This window comes from Rhinolophus ferrumequinum, chromosome 16, assembly GCF_004115265.2.
Source record: "Rhinolophus ferrumequinum isolate MPI-CBG mRhiFer1 chromosome 16, mRhiFer1_v1.p, whole genome shotgun sequence".
Classification (NCBI taxonomy): domain Eukaryota; kingdom Metazoa; phylum Chordata; class Mammalia; order Chiroptera; family Rhinolophidae; genus Rhinolophus; species Rhinolophus ferrumequinum.
The window spans coordinates 29,803,938-29,824,350 of record NC_046299.1 but is presented as its reverse complement, the minus strand read 5'-3'; the positions used below and the strand labels follow the sequence as shown (position 1 = coordinate 29,824,350).

Here is a 20,413-nt window from a genome sequence, read left to right as displayed (position 1 = left end):
ACTATACAAATATCCTGTTTTCTCTTAATTTTCACCCACTAATTTTAGCATCCAGTGGTATATACTGCCTCAATTATTATTATTATGAATTATAATCAATTGATTATCAATTATAATCAATTATTATTATGGCATCCCAACAGTGGGTTTTCTGTTCCCCACTTTCCTTTTACATGTATTGACTTAATTCTTCAATAAGGAAGAACTGTCCCTTTCGCATTAGGACACCATCCTAATAATTGTTACAATGGATGTTAAAACTAGTGGTTGAAATTTAAAAAGAGACATGGGAAAGGAATTAACAAGTGCTTACTATGGGTCAGGCACCTTATAGATGTTATAAAACTGTAAAGCATGTACTATTATCCACATTTTAAAGGTGAGAAAATGGACGTTTGGAAAATTTAAGTTTCTTGTCCAAAATCATCAAGCCAGTAAGTTACAGACCGGGCATTTGACCCTTAGTTGGACTAATTCCAAAGGACACACTCGTTCCTCTCCACTGCACTGCCTTAGGAGCCCCGATACCCCGTTATTCTGGGCAGACCTCTATCACAACACTTACTCTCTTTGCGTTTACCAAAATGATCTGTTTACACTTACGCTTGACCACTAGACTGGATCTCCCTCATCAAAGAAACCCCACCTAAATGATCGTTTGCTTTTTTAATCTCAAGCACCTGGAGTCTAGGGCCTGGTGCATGGCGGGGAATTGGTAGATACTATTGGATCACACTGAAGTCTAAGGTTCTTGTTACCAAGGCACCTGCATAGCTAACAGACTTGGAGTCATGAGGGAGCCAGCTTCTCACATTGAGTTGTCTCCAGATTAAGCCAGGTGGGTATTACTGGATTATTTTATAAGTATACATATCAAAACAGAATGATTATTTATTAGAGTAGAGAATTTCAACTAAGAAGGTGCTGACTTTATAAAATACATTTTAGGAAGGTTTCACATGCCTATGAGACACATTAGAGCATATTCTGATTAAAATTTACATAACATCTCACCCAGAATCTAAAACATAGGGAAACCTTCAACATCTCTGCTTTTTGATCATGCTGAATGTAGGTTCCGTTTCTTAAAAAACATATTTAAAATCAATTATGTGGTATTTTTTTAAAGGTAAAATTCTTGCTATTAACTGGATGTAACTCATAACCATTTTGCAATGAAAGCTATGTTAACTGGCCAGATTAAAAATGTATCTGTTCTAGTTAACGAATTTTATAATCTATACGTCTATCCAATGCCTGAGGCAACCAATAAAATAATGATTCTTCAATACTTTGCTCTTGATTTGTCACTGAAGACATCAAAAGCATAGTGTTACATAATAAGTAAGCACTTGTCATAAAAGATCATTAAAAATTCAAATGACTTTAGAAAAAAATAAAGAAAACCCATTAGGCTGCAAGTAGAAAAGTAGTCTCACCGTCCAGGGCTTCTTTTAATTCATCTTTAGTCCAGGCCACTTCAGTCATCAGCAGGCGGAGGTAGTACATGGCGTGCTGATGCGGCTGCTCAGCTCGGAAATTGTTAAGAGATCGCATATACTAGTGAAGGGAGACACGGGCTCATTAATTTGAAAAGTCCTTAAAAATCATTTCATATTACCTTAGGAGCACAAAAACAATACACTATAAAAGTAAGGTTGGAAAACTTACTGCCTCTTTGATAATTTCAAATCTTTTTTCATCAATCTCAAAGGTAGCCATTTTCTCAATAATCTTCTTTAGCAAAACTGGCTGCTTGTCATTGTAACCTTTTACCGAGAGCTACAGAAAGAGTTCAGGTATTAAAAATCAAAAATATCATGAAACAACTTAAGCTTGTTTTATTAAATATTTATAAAATCCCCAAACCAGGTGTATTAAAATAAAAATTAAATAAGAAATTTAATTAATTTAACTTCTCATAAATATAGTTTAACACTTAGGAAGACAATATTAACCATCTCTATTTACTAATACCCAAAAGCATAATTTTGCTTTTCCTAAACAAAATCAACAGTAAGAAAACTCACCTGATGCCAAACTATGGCAGCACACACCACATCATTAAAATTCAAATTCACATTAAATCAAAATTAATTATAGACTATATTTTAAGTTTAATCTTCAAAAAGAATTTCTAAGGAATGGCAGGGTTAAAGTTTTTATAGGTTTAATAAGAAGGCAAAAATCACAGGGGAGTGATATCTACAAATTATGGGGTACGTCCCCCAAATTGTTTACATTGAAATATTTTTAAAAACATATTTGGAGAAATCGGGCAGCCCCAATTGTATAGCATATGGCATTTTGCCACTTTTCTCATTCAATGTTGCCCAATAAGGATCCATACATCTCACCACTTGCTTGTTTGATGGGTTCTGCTTATGTTCCAAAAGCCAATGGCAAAAAGGATGTGTAGTGAGGACACACTGTATATACCATCAGGATTTTGCCTTAGGACGATCTACTTTAATAGTCCCTGAAAACATAACATTTTGAAAAGTGGGGGATGCCTATTATCGTATTTCCTATCATTATATTTCCACATGGTGCCATGCACAGAAGTAGAGGATACCTTGCAACTAGAACACCTGTGAAAGCCTCTACCTTATGAAAAATGATAGGCAAGAACCTCAGTAGGAGTGAACGTCCTTGGCCATGGAAAGCGTATCACATACTGTGGGAACTAGACTGACAATTAGCAGAAAGCCCATTTTGTCACAAACAAAAAAGTATTTATATTAATGGTAATAAGCCCCTAAAACTCAATAGTGAACACTTAATAATAGATTATTACTTTTCTACTTGGAGTTTATTTTGATCCCTGAGCTTCAAATATCCCTGGACTTTGAGAATGGTTAGGTTATGTACATTCTTATACATTAAACAAAAGCTACCAGAAAATTAACTGTGTGAAGAAAAAAAGGTACTGCAAAATAAACAAAATTTTAAAACCCTAAAACCTTTTGTATTAGAATTTATAAAGAGGAGCACACAGCATATGCTCTCATTTTAGTTGTTACTAAAACATACAGTACATTTGCAAGAAAAGTGAAGATGAATGTGTGCTATAAAAGGGATGTTAATTTGGAAATGAGATACCGTGTTTCCCTGAAAATAAGACCTAGCTGGACAATCAGCCCTAAAGTGTCTTTTGGAGCAAAAATTAATATAAGACCCAGTTTTATATTATATTATGTTAGATAAGACCCAGACTTATAGTATAATAAGACCGGGTCTTATATTAATTTTTGCTCCTAAAGACGCATTAGAGCTGATTGTCCAGCTAGGTCTTATTTTTGGGGAAACACGGTATAAGTTTGGAAACATATCACAAACAGTACCAAGAGAAAGGATCTAGATTTCTTAGAGTGCACTTAATAATGCTTATTTTAAAACACACTTAAAAGTTGTTAATGATGCATGCTACAAAAAAATTAAATGAGAATGTCACATGTATTTGAACTCAGGAACTTTCTGCTACTGTCAGCAAAAAGAAAGGAAGTTTATATGAGGTCTGACAATTAAGTTCGTGAACTTGTTGCAACGATGTTGTTAACCTATTTTGATATCAGAGAGATTATTCATTATGGATTTGTACCAACTGGACAAACAGTTAACCAGTTTACTATTTGGAAGTGCTGAAGAGGCTGCATGAAAAAGTTGGACACCCTGAACTTTTTGCCAACAATTCATGGCTCTTGCATCACGACAATGCACCAGCTCACACAGCACTGTCTGTGAGGGAGTTTTTAGCCAGTAAACAAATAACTGTATTGGAACACGCTCCCTACTCACCTGACCTGGCCCCCAATGGCTTCTTTCTTTACCAAAAGATAAAGGGAACATTGAAAGGAAGACATTTTAATGACATTCAGGACATCAAAGGTAATACAATGACAGCTCTGATGGCCATTTCAGAAAAAGTTTCAAAACTGCTTTGAAGGGTGGACTAGGCGCTGGTATCGGTGCATAGCTTTCCAAGTGGAGTACTTCAAAAAATGGTGACCATAGTGATACTCAGCCATGAGGTATGTGGCACTTGTTCTAGGAGTTCGCAAACTTAATTGTCAGACCCCCATATATAAATAAAATTCAAGCACCCCAACAGTAAGTATTGACATCTTTCACTTACAGATGTTAATATACTCACATATATAAAAAGACCAACATGCTTTCGGGATTATATGTTAAGCATTTCAAGCAGAGGAACATGCAAATAAATGTAGCACACATACATGTTCAAAAGATGCACTAAACTCTGCGAAATCATTCTTTAGTATAGCTAATACTAATTTGAGTTCTTCAATCATTAAAAGGTTGCAAGGAAAAAACCATCAATCTTCTTGTTTAAAAATGCAGAAGTTAATAGTTTTCCCAAGCTCAACATAATGCTTAAATGGTGTGGTGCCTTTTCTTTGGTTTTCATTTTACTTACAAGTATTGCATTCATTCCTGATGCAATGCCATAGCTCAAACCTGAGAGGCGTGCTGCATATGTATACTCTTTTAAATCATCCTTCAATAACCTGATAAACAGGTATGTCATGTTGCAATGGAGAGGATCAGCATAAATGTAGCGACTAACAAAAAGAAAAACAAAAGAAATGCTTTGATACTTCAAGCAGTGGTATGGTAGTGAAGAAACATGACCGAAGAGTATGGATATGCAGCCTCATGATCTGAATTGCTAGGGAAATAGTATAGGCCAACCTTAGGTTTTACAATGGCAGCAAGAGGTCATTCTCTGTTGTCAACGACCAAGAATTCAGATAGTGAATGGGTAAGATCTAAACCTAAATCAGGGTCCAATTTTGTTTGAGGAGAAAAATATGACGAGCTGATGAAGGATGTTAAAAAAAATAATAATAATAATAAAAGAAATCAAGGAAAATTTGCATGGTATGAATGATATATTGCTGAATACTTAAAATAAGAGCTAACTTAAAAATTAAATGAGAAAATATGATTAACCATAAAGATTTAAGAAAAAAGAAAAGAAATTAAACTCATACCCTCAATCGAAAATGCTTCCATCAAATCAATGTCAAAAATGTTGATGAGTGGAAGACTCTAAGACGTGGGTACTTACATACATCCCATAGATGGTATTTTGGAGGTCATAGCTCAAGCCTGCTAGCTCTGCTGCATATGCATACTCGTTGAGTGAGTCTTTGAGGAGCTCAAGGTACAAATGGGCCATGTTACAGTGCAAGGGGTCCACATAAGCAAATGGGCTGGAAGAAAATGTTGACAGGAAAATAGCTGATTTATTACTTCTCACTGTGATGTGTGGCCTTTGAGATGGATCAAGAAACTGAACACTGATTAATACAATTTCCTGAAGATAAGGTTTCAATTCTTGAGTCTGTCTCTTCTTCCCATGCGGAAAAAAATAAGAGGTTTAAAAAAGGAGTCTGAGGTATGTCATGTGTGCTGGTGGTGGTAAACAGGGAGAAGGAGCTGCTTACCCCAGATGGTGTGGCAGAACTGACAAGTTTGAAATGCAAGGCAGGAAAGGACTGGAATCAGCCAAAACGCATGCCTACGTTTAGGCGGGTAGGAGGAGGTATGGCTCAAAGAGCTGATACAGCACTGGCATGTCCTCTTTCTCCTTCTAAACCGAAACCAGGGTCCAATTTTGGCTTCTAACCAAGCCATTCCCTTGGTGGACAAGAGTATGAGATTGAGAAGTCTGTGTGTTATGATTAAGTGAATTTAAAGAGAAAAACTGAGACTTGTGAAAATGTTAGCTTATTTCTGAGTTTCCCCAAACCAATAAAGATAGAGCACTGTGAGTAAAACAAGTGATGATTTCCACCATGTAACTGCAGCCAGAACTAGGAAAAAATATTAAAATAGGAAAATATTTAAGTGAGAAAGAAAAACAAAAGACAAAAAACAATTATAGAGTACAAAAGATAAATAGGACCACAGAGATCATCTAATTTAAATCTTCATTTCCCAATTAAGAAATCTCATTTTCCTCAAGTCAACTGGGCTGCAAGTGGCAGGGTTAGGATTCAGATTTAAGTCAAATGACCTACTCATCTGACTATATGACACTACTTACCTTTATGAGAAGGAAGGAAAAGATTTATTCACTCAACAAATACCTATTACATGCTTACTACAATGCTAAGCTCTTCTCTAGGTACTAGGAATAAAGAAGGAACACATCAGGCAAAGTCCCTGACCTCAGAGTTTATAGTCCAGTTGGAGGAGACAAATGATAAATTTAAATATGATAGATCAGGTAGTAATAGTGCTGTGGAGAAAAACTAAGCAGGCTAAAGGGGGTAGGAGTGCTGGGTGGCAGTGATGGTGGGACAGGAAAGTTGCTAAGATGGTTCATCGCAGCCTCTCTCGTAAGGTGACATCTGGGCCCAGACCTGAAGGAAGCAAAGGAACAAGCCCTGGGGATATCAAGGTAGGGCGGAGAACATTCCAGGCTGAGAAAACAGCCTGTGCAAAGGACCTGAGGCAGAGGCCCGCTTGGCCTGTTGGCGGTATATTCAAAGTTTGACTCTATCCATAACACAGGAAGTATAACTAATGTACTGACAGCAAAGCCAACATTTTAATCAAAAATTGATAATGAAGCAAAAATAGGAGTAAAATGTTTAGCCACTTAGAGAATTAAAATCAAAGAGAAAACTCTACAGCTATACAAATATTTCTTCTTCTGGAAAATCTAAATGAATGCTCTGCCATTGAAGTTTTTAAAGTATTATACATGACGACACACTTCCTTTTTCAGGCAAACAGCAGCTCAGAAACTAAGGGTACAATTCATAAAAGCAAAATCATCAAAACAAAAGAGAGCCCATGAAAGCGCTCAGCCCCACGGGCACCTTTCTATGCACCTCTCTGAGGTGGACGTGAAAAGCCAGAGAAAGCCAAGTCTGGGAGCTCAAAGCATATGGTCAAACTCAGAATGCAATTCTAGAAGTGTCCTAAAATGCTGCGCCCATAGCAGCGGCACTGGTGAATTAGAGAGGGTCCTAAACTAACTTTTAAAAGGGAACATGATTCAACTACAATGCTTAAATTCTGGCTCATTTGTTAATTTAAAATGTATTTTGTAATCTGATGCTATATGCTTAAATATAGACCACAGAGTTTTAAAAACTAACTAAGTATGCATAATATAATCCTGAAAAAATTAAAAGGATGACACACACAGAAAATTTCTAGCATAATGTAAGAAACCTAACAGTGTTTACCTCTAGGGAGACCAGAACACAGAGAGGGATTGGTGGGAAGCAAACATTTTTAATTCTAAGGATTATGCTGGGCAGTTTACAGAATGCAAAAATGTCCAATGGGCTCTCAAAAGGTATTCTGAAGCCAAATCACAGAAGCCAAATGGGAAAGTACAAGCTTACCCTCATTTTATTGCACTTTGATTTATTGTGCTTCACAGATATTTCCTTTTTTACAAAGTGAAGGCAAAACCTTCCACCAGCGAAAGGACGGCAACTCGTTTTATTGAGATCCTCACTTTCCTGCAGTGGTCTGGAACCCAACCCCCAGTATCTTGCCTGTAAGCAACCCAGAAATAGAGCAGTATCCAGGGGCATCAGACAATGAAGGGGCTGGAAAAGACTCAGGCCACTTAGTAACTACCACCTCTTCTTCTGGGCAAGTTCTAGGAATACAAAACCAAAACCACAACAAAAAAACACCAAATTATCTCATTTTTCTTCAGTGAAACCTTTGGGGGAGTCTACAGCCTCCTCAGACTCCAAAATCCTGAAGGTGAGGAAGGTCCTCCTAACAGCTAACTTAGCCATTTCAGTTACAGGGTGTACCCATCAATAGAAAGGAAGAATCAACAACCTTGGTTTGTACAATATCCCTTAACGGCAGCAGCCTTCCTTTGCCTAGGCTAAATAACCTTTTATTTCTAGACATGGGTCCTCAAGGAAGCAAAGAAAACTTTTCGAAATGCAATTGTTGATTTTTATAAGGAGCTTTGTAGCTAGAGTCATCTTACATACCTGAAAAATTCAAAGTTGAGACAAGCCTTCGGCAAGAAAAACTTATCATCTTGTTTGAACCAGAGTTTGCTCATAGCTGTATCCTGTGATGGAGAACACAATTTGGTTATGCAAATATGGGCATATGGGAAAACCACATCACCCTTCAAGAGGAGGAGAACAAAGGCAATAGTCCAGAGTTTTGTTCTGGAGAGGCTGCTGTCTCATGGCCTTGAAGTATATGCACAGGGTCAGCAGGTGGGAAGTGGAGAGAGAAGACTCGGATTCCAGTAGCAGAGAGAAATCACCCTTTTATCTCCCCTGAGTTAAAGAGACAGGAACACAGTGGAGGAAGAGTCAGATTGGAGAAGCCAATACCAACTGCCCTCTCCCTGTCTTTCTGGACCCCTGGGTGGCAGATGCAGGAGTGCTTAGAGTGCTGTGGCTGCCGCCTCCAAGGTGGGCTGTAAGGATCCCCGCCTGCTGGAATCCATACCCTTGTGTTATCCTTTCTCCCACATTGAACCAGGGTTGGTCTGTCTGCCCAACAAAATATGATAGAAATGATGGCACGATACCTCTGAGATTAGGTTATAAAAGACACTGTGGCTTCTATCTCAATCACTCACTGTCACTTTTAGAGCACTCATTTTAGGGGAAGCCAGCTGCCATATCAAGCAACTCTATGGGGAGGCCCAAGTGGTGAAGAACTAAGGCCTGCCAAAAACCACACAACTGAACTTGGAAGAGAATCGTCTAGCTCTAGTTGAAAGTGCAGATGGCTGAAGCCCCAGCCAATGGTTTGACTATAACCTCATGAGAAACTCTGAGCTATAATCACCCAACTAAGCCACTTCCCAATTCCTGACCCTCTCAAACTGCGAGAGATAAAATATTTGTGGCTGTAAGCTGCTAAATTTTGGAGTAATTTGTTACACAGCAATGGATAACTAACACAGCCAGGGATGAACAAATAAGCCACTACCTTGACTTTCCACATTACTCATACTATATTAAAAATAGGCTTAGATGGTCACTTGAAACTCTGACAAGAGATAGAAATGGTTTAATGTTCTCCTTAGTTTACTCTGAGAAATAAAACTAAAACAAACAACAAATAAAATTTACAAGCTTTTTCTTTGAATAACCTAACCTATAACTCATTAAAATGGCATTTTAAAAGAAAAATGATTGCTTTATTAATAATCATGTAGTTGTTTGAAATAAATTAAATTTTGTATTCCTAAACACTAATTCTTATCTCATTGAATTAATTGAATATTAGGTCATTTGAAAAAAATAAAAAGGAAAGCTGTGTGTCTGTGGTGGTGAGTTTAGAAAGAGGTAGTTTTAGCGTTTAGAAAAGAGGATGTGCTGCAATTATCTTATTCATTTTTCTACACAATTTACATTAGGTGTAAAACAATAACATGCAGAACATTCTGAAAAGAAAAATAAACCCCACTTCTCAATCACCCTTTCCACATGGCTTATAACTCCATTAACTTCATGTAGCCACTCTGTCAAAATGAGAATTGTTTTTAAGGGCACGAAATCCAACAGCTCCCCTTGGGGATGCTTTCTTCCAGGCTTCAGAGATTCTTTCTTATCTCTAACTTTCATGATGTAGCATAAAATCTACTTCCTTATTGGGTCTTCAGAGAATAGAAAAGGAGGCCGCTATTTTTCAACAGACTTGTGGTTACTGTCTTTTTTCTTTTCTGCAAAGAAAATGACTCCCTAGATTCTATGTTGCTTAGTAGTTTAGTTTGTTTGCTTTAACATTTCTAGCCTTTTACTATTTCTTGCATCATTCTTTTTGCAACTTTTCTGTCATCTCTTTAGATTGAGCCCCCCAAATCAACACAGTACCAAATGCAAGAAATCATCGCTCTAGTCCCTTCCATGTAATATATCTGTCCCCTGGATTTAAAATCACTGAATCTAACATGTTACCTTAATAAGAGAAGGGTATGGTGCCGCTTCTTTTTCTAATGATAAAATCTCAAAATTCGTAGGAATAAATTCATTCTTCATTGGAAGTTTAAATTTCCCATTCAGCTCAGCATTTTGCCACTTCTGGATGAATAATGAAAAACACAAGCAATTAAAATAGTCACTTTGCTTAATATCCTGGCAAATTATTAAGGGGATAAACGTCACACAGAATTCTTTTCCATCATATGGAAAGAGACTATTCCCAAGATCTATTGATGACTTTTTGTGAAATTTGAGCTGGAGTCTCTGGTATTAATCAAGGTTTTAAACTTATCTGCCTTTCTTTTTTACAAATCTCCAAAATGACCAGCTAAGGTTAAGGAAACATCTGAGACTGTGGAACACTGAGAGCCTAATTGGTCCCCTATAAAAATCATGTTAGCTTTAGCTCTTTAACGAATGGAGAATAACCTATACAGGGATATTTCCCATAACTGCTAAGCAATAGGTCATTTACATGTGAGTTAAAATTTTAGCTACACTAAATCACTAGCCTGAAAGATAGGCTAAAGGAGGCGTCTTTCCCTTCAGTACATCTTCTTAAAGCACGGCCCACACCTCTCTCAGAGGACCATGTGAACTTCCAAGTGAAGTAGTAATTCAAGCAAAAGGTTAAGGACAAAACTGAGACTTAAATCTGGATTGTGAGACCGGCTGTCAACCTGCAGTTCGGATCTATTCCATGGGCTAGTGCCAGAAGCTAAGTGGGACAGGTCACACTGTCTGTTGAACTCTAATTTACAAGACTATCAAAAACAAAACAAAACAAAATAAGAGAAAAAAGAAGCCATCAACTGCCAATAATTCTGGGTTCAGTAATTCAGTCTGCAGATGATGTGGCAGAAGCCTTGTAGTTTCTGCAGTTCTATTTTGGTCCCTGCATTTGTGTCTTCTGGCACTGGGATAGTGGGGACGTTGGCCATATTATTTATAAGTAGCAACTAAAGTCTCCAGAATGGCTGAATAATGGCACGGGTAAAAACTTAGCAAATAATTTCACTGCTGAAGTCCCCGATAAATTTGTTTTGAAAACATTCCCATTCGGGGCAGGGCTGTCATGGTCAGAATTTGGTAAATATGGGTTCTCTCATTTTAGGATTAGTTCAGACCCAGCATAATTCAAGGGCAATCAGCTACCCTCACAGTTTAGCAAGATGGGTATTTTCAGACACTGAAGAGCTCCAGTGATGTGAATATGTCAGAGAAGTACCAGTAACGATTTTCTTTCTTAAACTCTTAATTTTTCTGTTTTGTCATTCCACGGGTATATTTAAGAAATGTCCATTACTTGAATTTAACTAGAATCTAATCAGAGCAAGGCTTCCTGGTATCTCGCCATGAGTAAAGCTCATGTAAATCTCAAAGCTACAGCTACACAGCCAAGAAGAACTGAAAAGGAAAAATACTAAGTAAGTAGATAAGATTCGCAAACAGAATCTTGAAAACTACTGATGAATGGGGTAGTATGCTATCTAAACATACCTGTTTTGAAATGAATCCTAATTCCCTTATGTTGACAAAATGAGCAATGATACAGTATGAGACATAAAATATAGCATCTCCTAAAGCGAAGACAGTAGGAATCCCAGAGACTGCTGCTCCCTGCCTGTGTTCCCACCAAGGTTGTGAGCTCTCTGTAATCCATGCATCTGTTTTTCATGCTCCCTACTTCCATCTCTTCCTGCCTGTCTTCATACCTTTGTTTCTCTGTGTACTTTGGACTTCATGAGCTTTGACTGCATGAGGCTGGGAGTCTGCCTGACAGCCCTGATGATTTGGGTTCGCTCTGCTTTGTCACAGACAGGAGAAGGTGGCCATAGCACCATTTCTTATACAAAACCTAAGTTCCTGCTCTCCAGCTCTTTGTTCACTTTTCCCAGGACAGTATATACAGCGCTGGGCCATCATTCACCACTCCCCGTGCTATGAGTTGGTGACCTAGGGAGCGCATGTTCTTGTGTGTCCCTCACACACCATGCTTATTCGCAGATGAGTAAACCCTACCTTAATGACTTCATCGGGTATAGCTTCTTGTTTGTAGTGGGTTCCATACCACTCTTCTGTGCGATCAGTTTTGCCTTCAAAAGATTTGGAAACTACTGCAACCCTAGAGATAGATGGAAAAAGCAAACAGAAAAAAAACCTATAAACTCATGTTGTATATATAAATTTATAGACCCTGACTCATGAAAATAGAAATGACAGCCAAGAATGTGTTGGGCTTTAAGACCCGGTAAATTCTACAAGGCTTAACTGAAATAGGCAATGTATGTATAGAGTCTGTTATCCTTTCGTTATAGCCCATCATTTTCAGTATGAAAAGTATTCGCAGGAAAGATTCTTGTGGGTATGCTATTAACTAAAATTTTAAAAGTAAGTAGCGAGGGAAAAATGGAACAAGGTCAGTTGAAAAACAGTACTTAAAAAAGCAAAACAAAGTATTTCCTCCCAGGAACAGTGCAGGCCCGGGATTAACAAGAGTGGCTAAGAAAGCCTGTTGGCTCATCCAGAGATCAAAACAAAACAAAAACACACTTTATTACTTGTAAAGTTTGTGCTCTATATTTGTTTTCCTGCCAGAGATGACCATCAAATATATCTACTACATGTACACTGGTCTTCCTGCTGCTAGAAGACAAAGGGACAAGACCAGGAAGCACCTTTCTATCTTCTGGTTTATTAAAAGTTGTTTGTTTGGTTTTTTGATGGGAGAATAGAAATAGCCCAGAAGTCAGAAGGACAAAAAAAGTTCAGGGAGGGAAGGTGGAGGTAAAATAATGTCAAAAGATAAGGGAACAAGAGGAGCAAAAGCAGCTCTGTACCAGTGGAACTCTTGTCCCTGTGCAGGATGATCAAGGACACTTCTGCCCCTGCTATCTTTTAATTATCAAAGTTGGAATCATTACACTTTCACCAGCATACTCAACTCCAGGCTGGAACCAATCTTATTTTGAATCCTATGGACAGAGGAGTTCTAGGCCAATAGCTTCTCCCTTATGTGCCAATTCAAGTAGGTCCATATCTGTTCCTGATTGTTCTCACCTGTCCTCCCAGAGGTTTGGCTGTAACCTCCAAATGCTGGCCTCACAGCTGAAGGCCAAGTACTTGTAATCAAAACTTTCCTCTGATGAAAAAAATACCCATTTTTTGAATCCTAATCTGTATTTCAAATACCTGCCCCTCATTGGACCTCTCCAACTTCAAAGCTTGATTGTCTGAACAACCACCTATTTCTTATTCATTCTATACAAAATACTCTACCCGGCTAACTGGATTTGACCTTATCACCTGCTTTAGGGTAGATATGATAATCTGACATTTATCTGCTAGTATGACTGACTAATATTCCAGTTCAAAGAGTTCCTAATGTGGCCTTGCTGCCGCCGACCACTACTAGTTCTAGAAAACACGCTAAATAAGAACATGTTCCACAGAAACATGGACAGGAATCACAGGGTTTAATGGATGAAAGAGTTCTGTCATCGTGTCCAGAAGTGATGCATGTTGGCTGTTTGAGAATCCCTTTTGGGGGGTATGTATAGAGTATGTATAGAACTCACACAGCCACATGAAGGGTACATGCTGTTTCTTAAGGGCTTTCATTCAATATCTGACAGAGCCTAGTAAGACTCAGCCCCAGAAACTGCTTCCACTCCTGCTGATTTCTCAAAAATGGATGGACTGACTCTCAAGGAGACCTCTGAAAAACGTGTTAAAAAGTAGAATAACCTGGTAGAGCAGCGATAGTACCGTCTTCTCTTCCATGACACACTTGATTTTGGAAAAGTTTGTTACATAGATGGCTTTGGTTTCCCTGAAGGGACAGCCCATGCATCAGAATAAGACACAAGGGACTGATAATAACTTGTGAAGCCTGAAGCATTCATTTATCAGTGCACTTGAGCTCTGAAGCAAGAAAACTTTAAACTCACTTCTGAGAAAGAAGGTGAAAAAGCTCAGGGAAAGCTGCCAAGTGCTTTGGGAGGATGACTCTATGACACAGAAAGAAGCAGACCCTGGAGGCTGCCCAGTAATGCTCAGGTTAAAAAAGCAGGGGAAGGAAGGCGATTTGTCAGGTAGAATCCTAAGGGATTCAGATAGTCACATAGTAAAGTGTATGGGTAACACCTGAAATGCTATTATAAGGAAGTAAATATGAATTAGATAAACATAGTTTCTCAAACTAGGCAAATACTGAATATGGGCCTGTCAAAAAGAGATACCTTTGCAGACCAAGAGTTAGTGTACTATTGAGGAATTCAAAACTGAAACATACAATGGAAGAGTATGTATTTAAAAATAAATGATAAAAGGTAGGGAAGGGGAATAACAACAGAGACAGCACAGACATATACTGAAATCTATGAACTAGTGTGGAAGCACAAGAGCACTTGAATTAGGAGAAAAGAGAAGTCACAATAAAGTATACCACAGATAGCTGCAGTATATTTAACTGCAGACAGCTAAGAAAAACTGGCACAGATATTGTATCATCTTAGACTATATGCTGGGAATCTAATTATGCTAAAAATAGTCTTGGTGAATTTTTTTCTTAAATTGTGATCTGTGTATGCAGGCACCTATGTGTGTGGCAATGCTATTCTTTAATTCTGTTCACAAAGAATCCAATACTAATGTGGTGCTGACATGATCCTTCGAAATATGAGAGAAAATGACCTTTTCTTTTCATACTGAAATTTACAACAGCGAGAAAAAGAAAACAGTGGGCTAGAATGAATGCTGACTGCTGACTTCAAGTCAGCCATTTAGAAATGTTCAGAGAGAATGAATAGCTGTTGGAGCTGGATGGGACCCATTCAGAAACAAGAAATATCCTGACTACAGATGTTAAAAGGCAATATGGTTCCCAAACAATAAATTCTCATGAGATTTTTATAAATAATCCCTGAGAGATAAAAAGGGAGAAGACATCCAAGAATGAGGAGAGGCTTTATAGATAACTGTGATGAATGCAAACAGAATTACTAGAAAGGGCACAGACATACATGGCCATCAAAAACTTAGATTCTGGTAGATAGTTGTGACCCACTTTCTTTGAGATCTTGCCAAAGTCAAGGTTAAGATCTAAATGAGGCAAGTCACAGGGCTTCAGTTTCATTACTTTCTTTTTTTTTTTAAAAGATTTTATTGGGGAAGGGGAACAGGACTTTATTGGGGAACAGTGTGTACTTCCAGGACTTTTTTCCAAGTCAAGTTGTCCTTTTAATCTTAGTTGTGGAGGGTGCCGTTCAGCTTCAAGTTGGTGTCCTTTCAGTCTTAGCTGTGGAGGGCACAGCTCAGCTCCAGGTCCAGTTGCCACTGCTAGGTGCAGGGGGCATAGCCCACCATCCCTTGTGGGAGTTGAACCGGCAACCTTGTGGTTGAGAGGATGCGCTCCAACCAACTGAGCCATCCGGGAGCTCAGCAGCAGCTCAGCTCAAGGTGCCGTGTTCTATCTTAGTTGCAGGGGGCGGAGCCCACCATCCCTTGCGGGAGTCGAGGAATCGAACTGGCAACCTTGTGGTTGAGAGGACATGCTCCAACCAACTGAGCCATCCGGAAGGCAGCTCAGCTCAAGGTGCCGTGTTCAATCTTAGTTGCAGGGGGCAGAGCCCACCATCCCTTGCGGGACTCGAGGAATTGAACTGGCAACCTTGTGGTTGAGAGCCCACTGGCCCATGTGGGAATCGAACCGGCAGCCTTGGGTAAAGTTAGGAGCATGGAGCTCTAACCGCCTGAGCCACCAGGCCGGCCCCAGTTTCATTACTTTTTACATAAGGATTCTAACTACAAGAACTCTATCCTTCCATTAGTAGAATTCTATAATATCACGAAATCAAGTCTTATTTTTAAAAGACGCAAACAGAAGAAGGCAGGTGAAAAACAATTTACTGATAAGACTCAAAATCAAACTTGAAGAACAGTGACATGAAGGCTACAGTGCTAAGGAAATTGAGGTCCATGAAAAACGCTACAAAACATGTTGAAAAAGGGTTTTTCAAAGTAAGAAAAAAGAAAGGTTAGGCTAAAAGTTTAGAATATTTAATCAACTTTTACTGAGCCCATACCAGCTTGAATTCTCAGAAAGACAAAACACAGTGCCCATCTAGAAGGAATTCAGAATCCAATAGGATACACGACCTAAAGCTGCATGTGATATGCTGATCTCATGTTAGACAACAGGGCTACTCACCTCCTGTGTACAGTGATTGTCTTAGAAAGAAACATGGGTCTTAAAACTGCAAAGGTGGACTGAAAACAGAAAAAAGGAATTGAAGCCCAGGATTGGTGAGTGAGCCAGCCATGTGATTCAAATGAACTTACACAGATGAGTCACATTCTCTGATGCTTAGGCAACTAATAAATTCCAGTAGAATATCTGCCCATCATCTTTTAGAAATCCCAGAGGACAGGAAAAGGGGCAGAAGACAGGAGATGTGCGAATGCTCTAATTTTCAGAAAGGGAAAGGAGCGTAGCCTAAAAACCGTAAACCACTGGATTACACATTGACCCCTGTCAAAATTCTACAGTCAACTCTCAGACTATCAAATATTTGGACAAGAAGACAGTTATCACTAGGACCTGCATGGACTCACCAAGAGTAACTCCTCCCAAATGAATGGAATTTATGACTGAAACAAGGCATGTGGCAAAGACTTTACAGCTGTATTTGTAGGTTTAATATGGCAAAATGGGCATCAAATGATAGGATCAAAGGAGATGGGTGATGATGATGATGGAGTAGTAACAGGTAAACATCTTGGAAAAGTAAATCAAGTCTCAACATTCAAAATAACTTTCTAACAATTAGGACTGGCAAAATGGAACTGGGAACCCTGATATTTAATGAATTCCCCATCTTTGGAGGAATTCAAGCTGAGGCTGGTAACTACCTGTTGGAGATATTGCAGAAGAGATATACCTAATGAAGGGTAGATTAAATGACCTTTAACGTTCCTTTCATTCTGAAGGATTTTTCCTGTTTTTTTTCCTACCTGGTTGCAATGTTAAATTTGTCTCAGTAGGTATTAAAGAAAGAAATCTTACCCTCAAGCAACCTCAGTCTGGCCTGGCAGCTGGCACTATTATCGCAGGCTGTTCTGTACTGTATCATTGACCTGCTACAGTTAAAATTATAACAGCCACAGAGACCAATCCTATAGAGAAAACGCTTTTTCTTCAAAGATGAGGGTAGAGAGAAGAAAAGGTTCTCAACTCTAATTGCATAAGATATCAAATTTAGAAACAGGCAATTTAAACAAAAGTAAAATGTATACTCCTGAAAATTTACTCCTACAAAATGTTGCTGGGATAAATTACTTGCTCTAGAGCGGCAAGGATTATATCAATGTAATTGAAATCATTTTCCTTGCAAAAAAAACCACATCTTTAGCAAATAATTATAATCTTAATAGCATGACCTTGTATTTGTACAATACTTTTCAACTTTGTTAAATCATTTTGCATCAGCTAGGAAGATAAAGTACTATCGTTATTTTGCAGATGGGCAAGTTTCAAGGAAATTAAATGAGAGCCTGTGTTCATAACATTATATGAAGTTAACTTTTCACATGTCCCCTTTGTAGGATGATGAACTCTGAGTTTTCACATTAGTTATTCAATAAACATTGGTTAAAGAAAAAAGTGACCCATACAAGATCTCATGACTAGTAAGTAACAAAACCACTCATAACTGGTCACTGAAAAGAAACTTACCAATTGTCTAGTGAGTTCTATTAAGTTTAAAGCTTTTTCTCCTTGTGCTGACAGGAGGTTTTGTTTTTAGAAGGTCTATGATAAAATTCAGCAGGATTTAGGTGTTTTTTTTTTTTTAAAGAATGTATAAGCTACATTGAGGAAAATACAAATATTTAAATTGTTTTCACTTGCCTAAAATGATTTAGTATGTATTCTGAGTATTTTTCTTCAATATATCTTAATTATGTAAGCAAATGCATAAATGACCTTATGAGCAGAAGTTTTTATCTCAATGAAGTCTAATTTATCAATGTTTTCTTTAATGATTATTACTTTTTGTGGTCTAAAAAATCTTTGCCTATCCCAAAGTTTAAAAGATATTATCCTGTGTTTTCTTCTAGATGTCATATAGTTTTAGCTTTTATACTTAGGTCTATAATCTATCTCAAATTCATGTTTATGAATGGTGTAAGGTAAAGGTCAAGCTTCATCTTTTTTCATATGAATAATGGATAATGGTTGATTTTATTCATAAATGACTGTGTCAAAATACGTATCTATTCAATCATTAAGTTCCCATAATTTTGGAAATATGAGCTTGAGAGAGGAGAAAAACTAAAAATGCAAAATATGTGTCTGTCTAGTATATTGCTTTTATTATTTGACTTTAGAACAATATAGATGAAATTCAATTTTAAGGCAGAAATATCACGTGTTAGCTCATAATCTCTTTACGGCTGAACTTCTTCTAATAGGAATACCTCTGTTAACTGTAAGAACTCCTACAACTTCTGATCTCCTGATTAATCACTGGATGGTCAGAAGAATTCTGAAATTGTAATCCTTACTTCCACTTAAAAGAAACAAAAAGAAGGGCTGGACCGGTGGCTCAGGCGATTAGAGCTCCATGCGCCTGACTCCGAAGGCTGCCGGTCCGATTCCCACATGGGCCAGTGGGCTCTCAATCTCAAGGTTGCCAGTTCAATTCCTCGAGTCCCACAAGGGATGGTGGGCTCTGCCCCCCGCAACTAATATTGAACACGGCACCTTGCCTCTGAGCTCCTGGATGGCTCAGTTGGTTGGAGCGCATCCTCTCAACCACAAGGTTGCCGGTTTGACTTCCGCAAGGGATGGTGGCCTGCGCCCCTTGCAACTAGCAACGGCAACTGGACCTGGAGCTGAGCTGCGCCCTCCACAACTAAGATTGAAAGGACACTTGAGGCTGAATGGCACCCTCCACAATTAAGATTGAAAGGACAACAACTTGACTTGAAAAAAAGTCCTGGAAGTACACACTGTTCCCCAATAAAGTCTTGTTCCCCTTCCCCAATAAAAATCTTAAAAAAAAAAACCCCAAAAAACAAAAAGAAGAGTGTTCTCACTTACTTATTGAACCAGATAGGTAAGCTGGGTCCTTTGGGCATTTGAGTTAGGATGAAGCCAGGTTAAGATGATCTATTATTTTATTTTATTCATGATAATGAAATTATGATTATGTTAAAAAAATAAAAGTCTTCATGTTTTAGAGATAGTGTCTCAAAATAATTTAGAGTGGAGGGAGGGTAAGTGAAGCAGGGTGGGTAAAGATAAAAAAGACTGGCCATGTACTGATCGTTGAAGCTTGGTATTGTTCATTATACTATTCTCTCTCCTTTTGTAATCATGCTTGATAAAAAGTTTTAACGTTTTATTTGCAATTTCAAAATTTCAGATTCTGATCATTACTGAAAATTGAGTATGTGACAGTAAAATATGTAGAGTGACTCACCGGACATTTTCTGGTCTGAGTTTATCGAGAACCATCTCTATTAAATCGGGTCTAAATTCTTCCAGTAAACATTCAGCTGTGAGCACTTCTTCTAGGGGATAATACTTTGAAAAAAGAAAATAAATAAATAAATAAAATGTGCAAAGCTAACTTATTAAAAAGCAAACAAATCTCTAATACATTAAATACATTATTTTATACCCCCCTCTTTCCTTCAATGAAATTTTTACTCTACTAGAAAATCTTCTCTTTTTTCTTTCTGACCATATTTTAAGCAGTTTTATATTGTGGCATGATTTTTGTAGTTAATCCCCAAATACACTTACATAATTGCTAAGTGAAATAAGTCAGACAGAGAAAGACAAATACCATAAGATCTCACTTATATGTGGAATCTAAAGAAAAGAATAAATGAATGAACTAATCAGAAACAGTCTCAGAGACACAGAGGAAAAATTGAGGGTTGCTAGATGGGAGGGGGGTGGGAATAAAAGGGAAGGTGAGAGGATTAGAAAGCACAGTCAGTAACCACAAGATTGCCATGGGGTTACGAAAGTTAATTTGGGGAATGTAATCAATAATGTTGTAAAGATTTTGTAGGGTATCCAATGGAACATTTGTCTCATTAGGGAGACCACCTCAGGGATGATGAAGATGCCTGATCACTGCGCTCTACACCTGAAGCTGAAGCCGAACAATAATGAATGTCAACTACAAGTTTATATATATATATATATATATATATATATATATATATATATATATGTACAAGAAGCGGAGTACAGCATTAGGAATAGAGACAGTGGAGATGTAATGACTGTGTGCGATGTCAGAGGGATAGTGGATGGGGGGAGTGGGGTTGACACAGTGTGAGGGATATAAATGATAAACATCTAAGTATTACTTTGTTTTGTGCATCTGAAACTAATAAAAAAAAAGAAAAACAAAATAAGACAGATGATGCCC

At 38.0% G+C, this 20,413-nt stretch overlaps 1 protein-coding gene across 7 annotated transcripts in view; it reads right to left on the bottom strand.

The window, feature by feature from the left end:
- The window catches only part of IDE (insulin degrading enzyme), a 110,743-nt gene that overhangs the window by 15,907 nt on the left and 74,423 nt on the right, over positions 1-20,413 (bottom strand). For 5 of the 7 annotated variants that reach the window (XM_033130861.1, XM_033130857.1, XM_033130855.1 and 2 more), the window contains exons 11-17: positions 19,448-19,551; positions 11,985-12,087; positions 9,939-10,061; positions 8,004-8,086; positions 5,093-5,237; positions 1,672-1,782; positions 1,440-1,560 (exon numbers count right to left, since the gene is read on the bottom strand). In XM_033130861.1, the coding sequence (XP_032986752.1) occupies positions 1,440-1,560; positions 1,672-1,782; positions 5,093-5,237; positions 8,004-8,086; positions 9,939-10,061; positions 11,985-12,087; positions 19,448-19,551 (790 nt within the window). Of the gene's footprint in view, positions 1-1,439; positions 1,561-1,671; positions 1,783-4,438; positions 4,584-5,092; positions 5,238-8,003; positions 8,087-9,938; positions 10,062-11,984; positions 12,088-19,447; positions 19,552-20,413 lie in introns of all 7 variants that reach the window. The other 2 variants (XM_033130858.1, XM_033130856.1) reach the window with 1 other exon arrangement.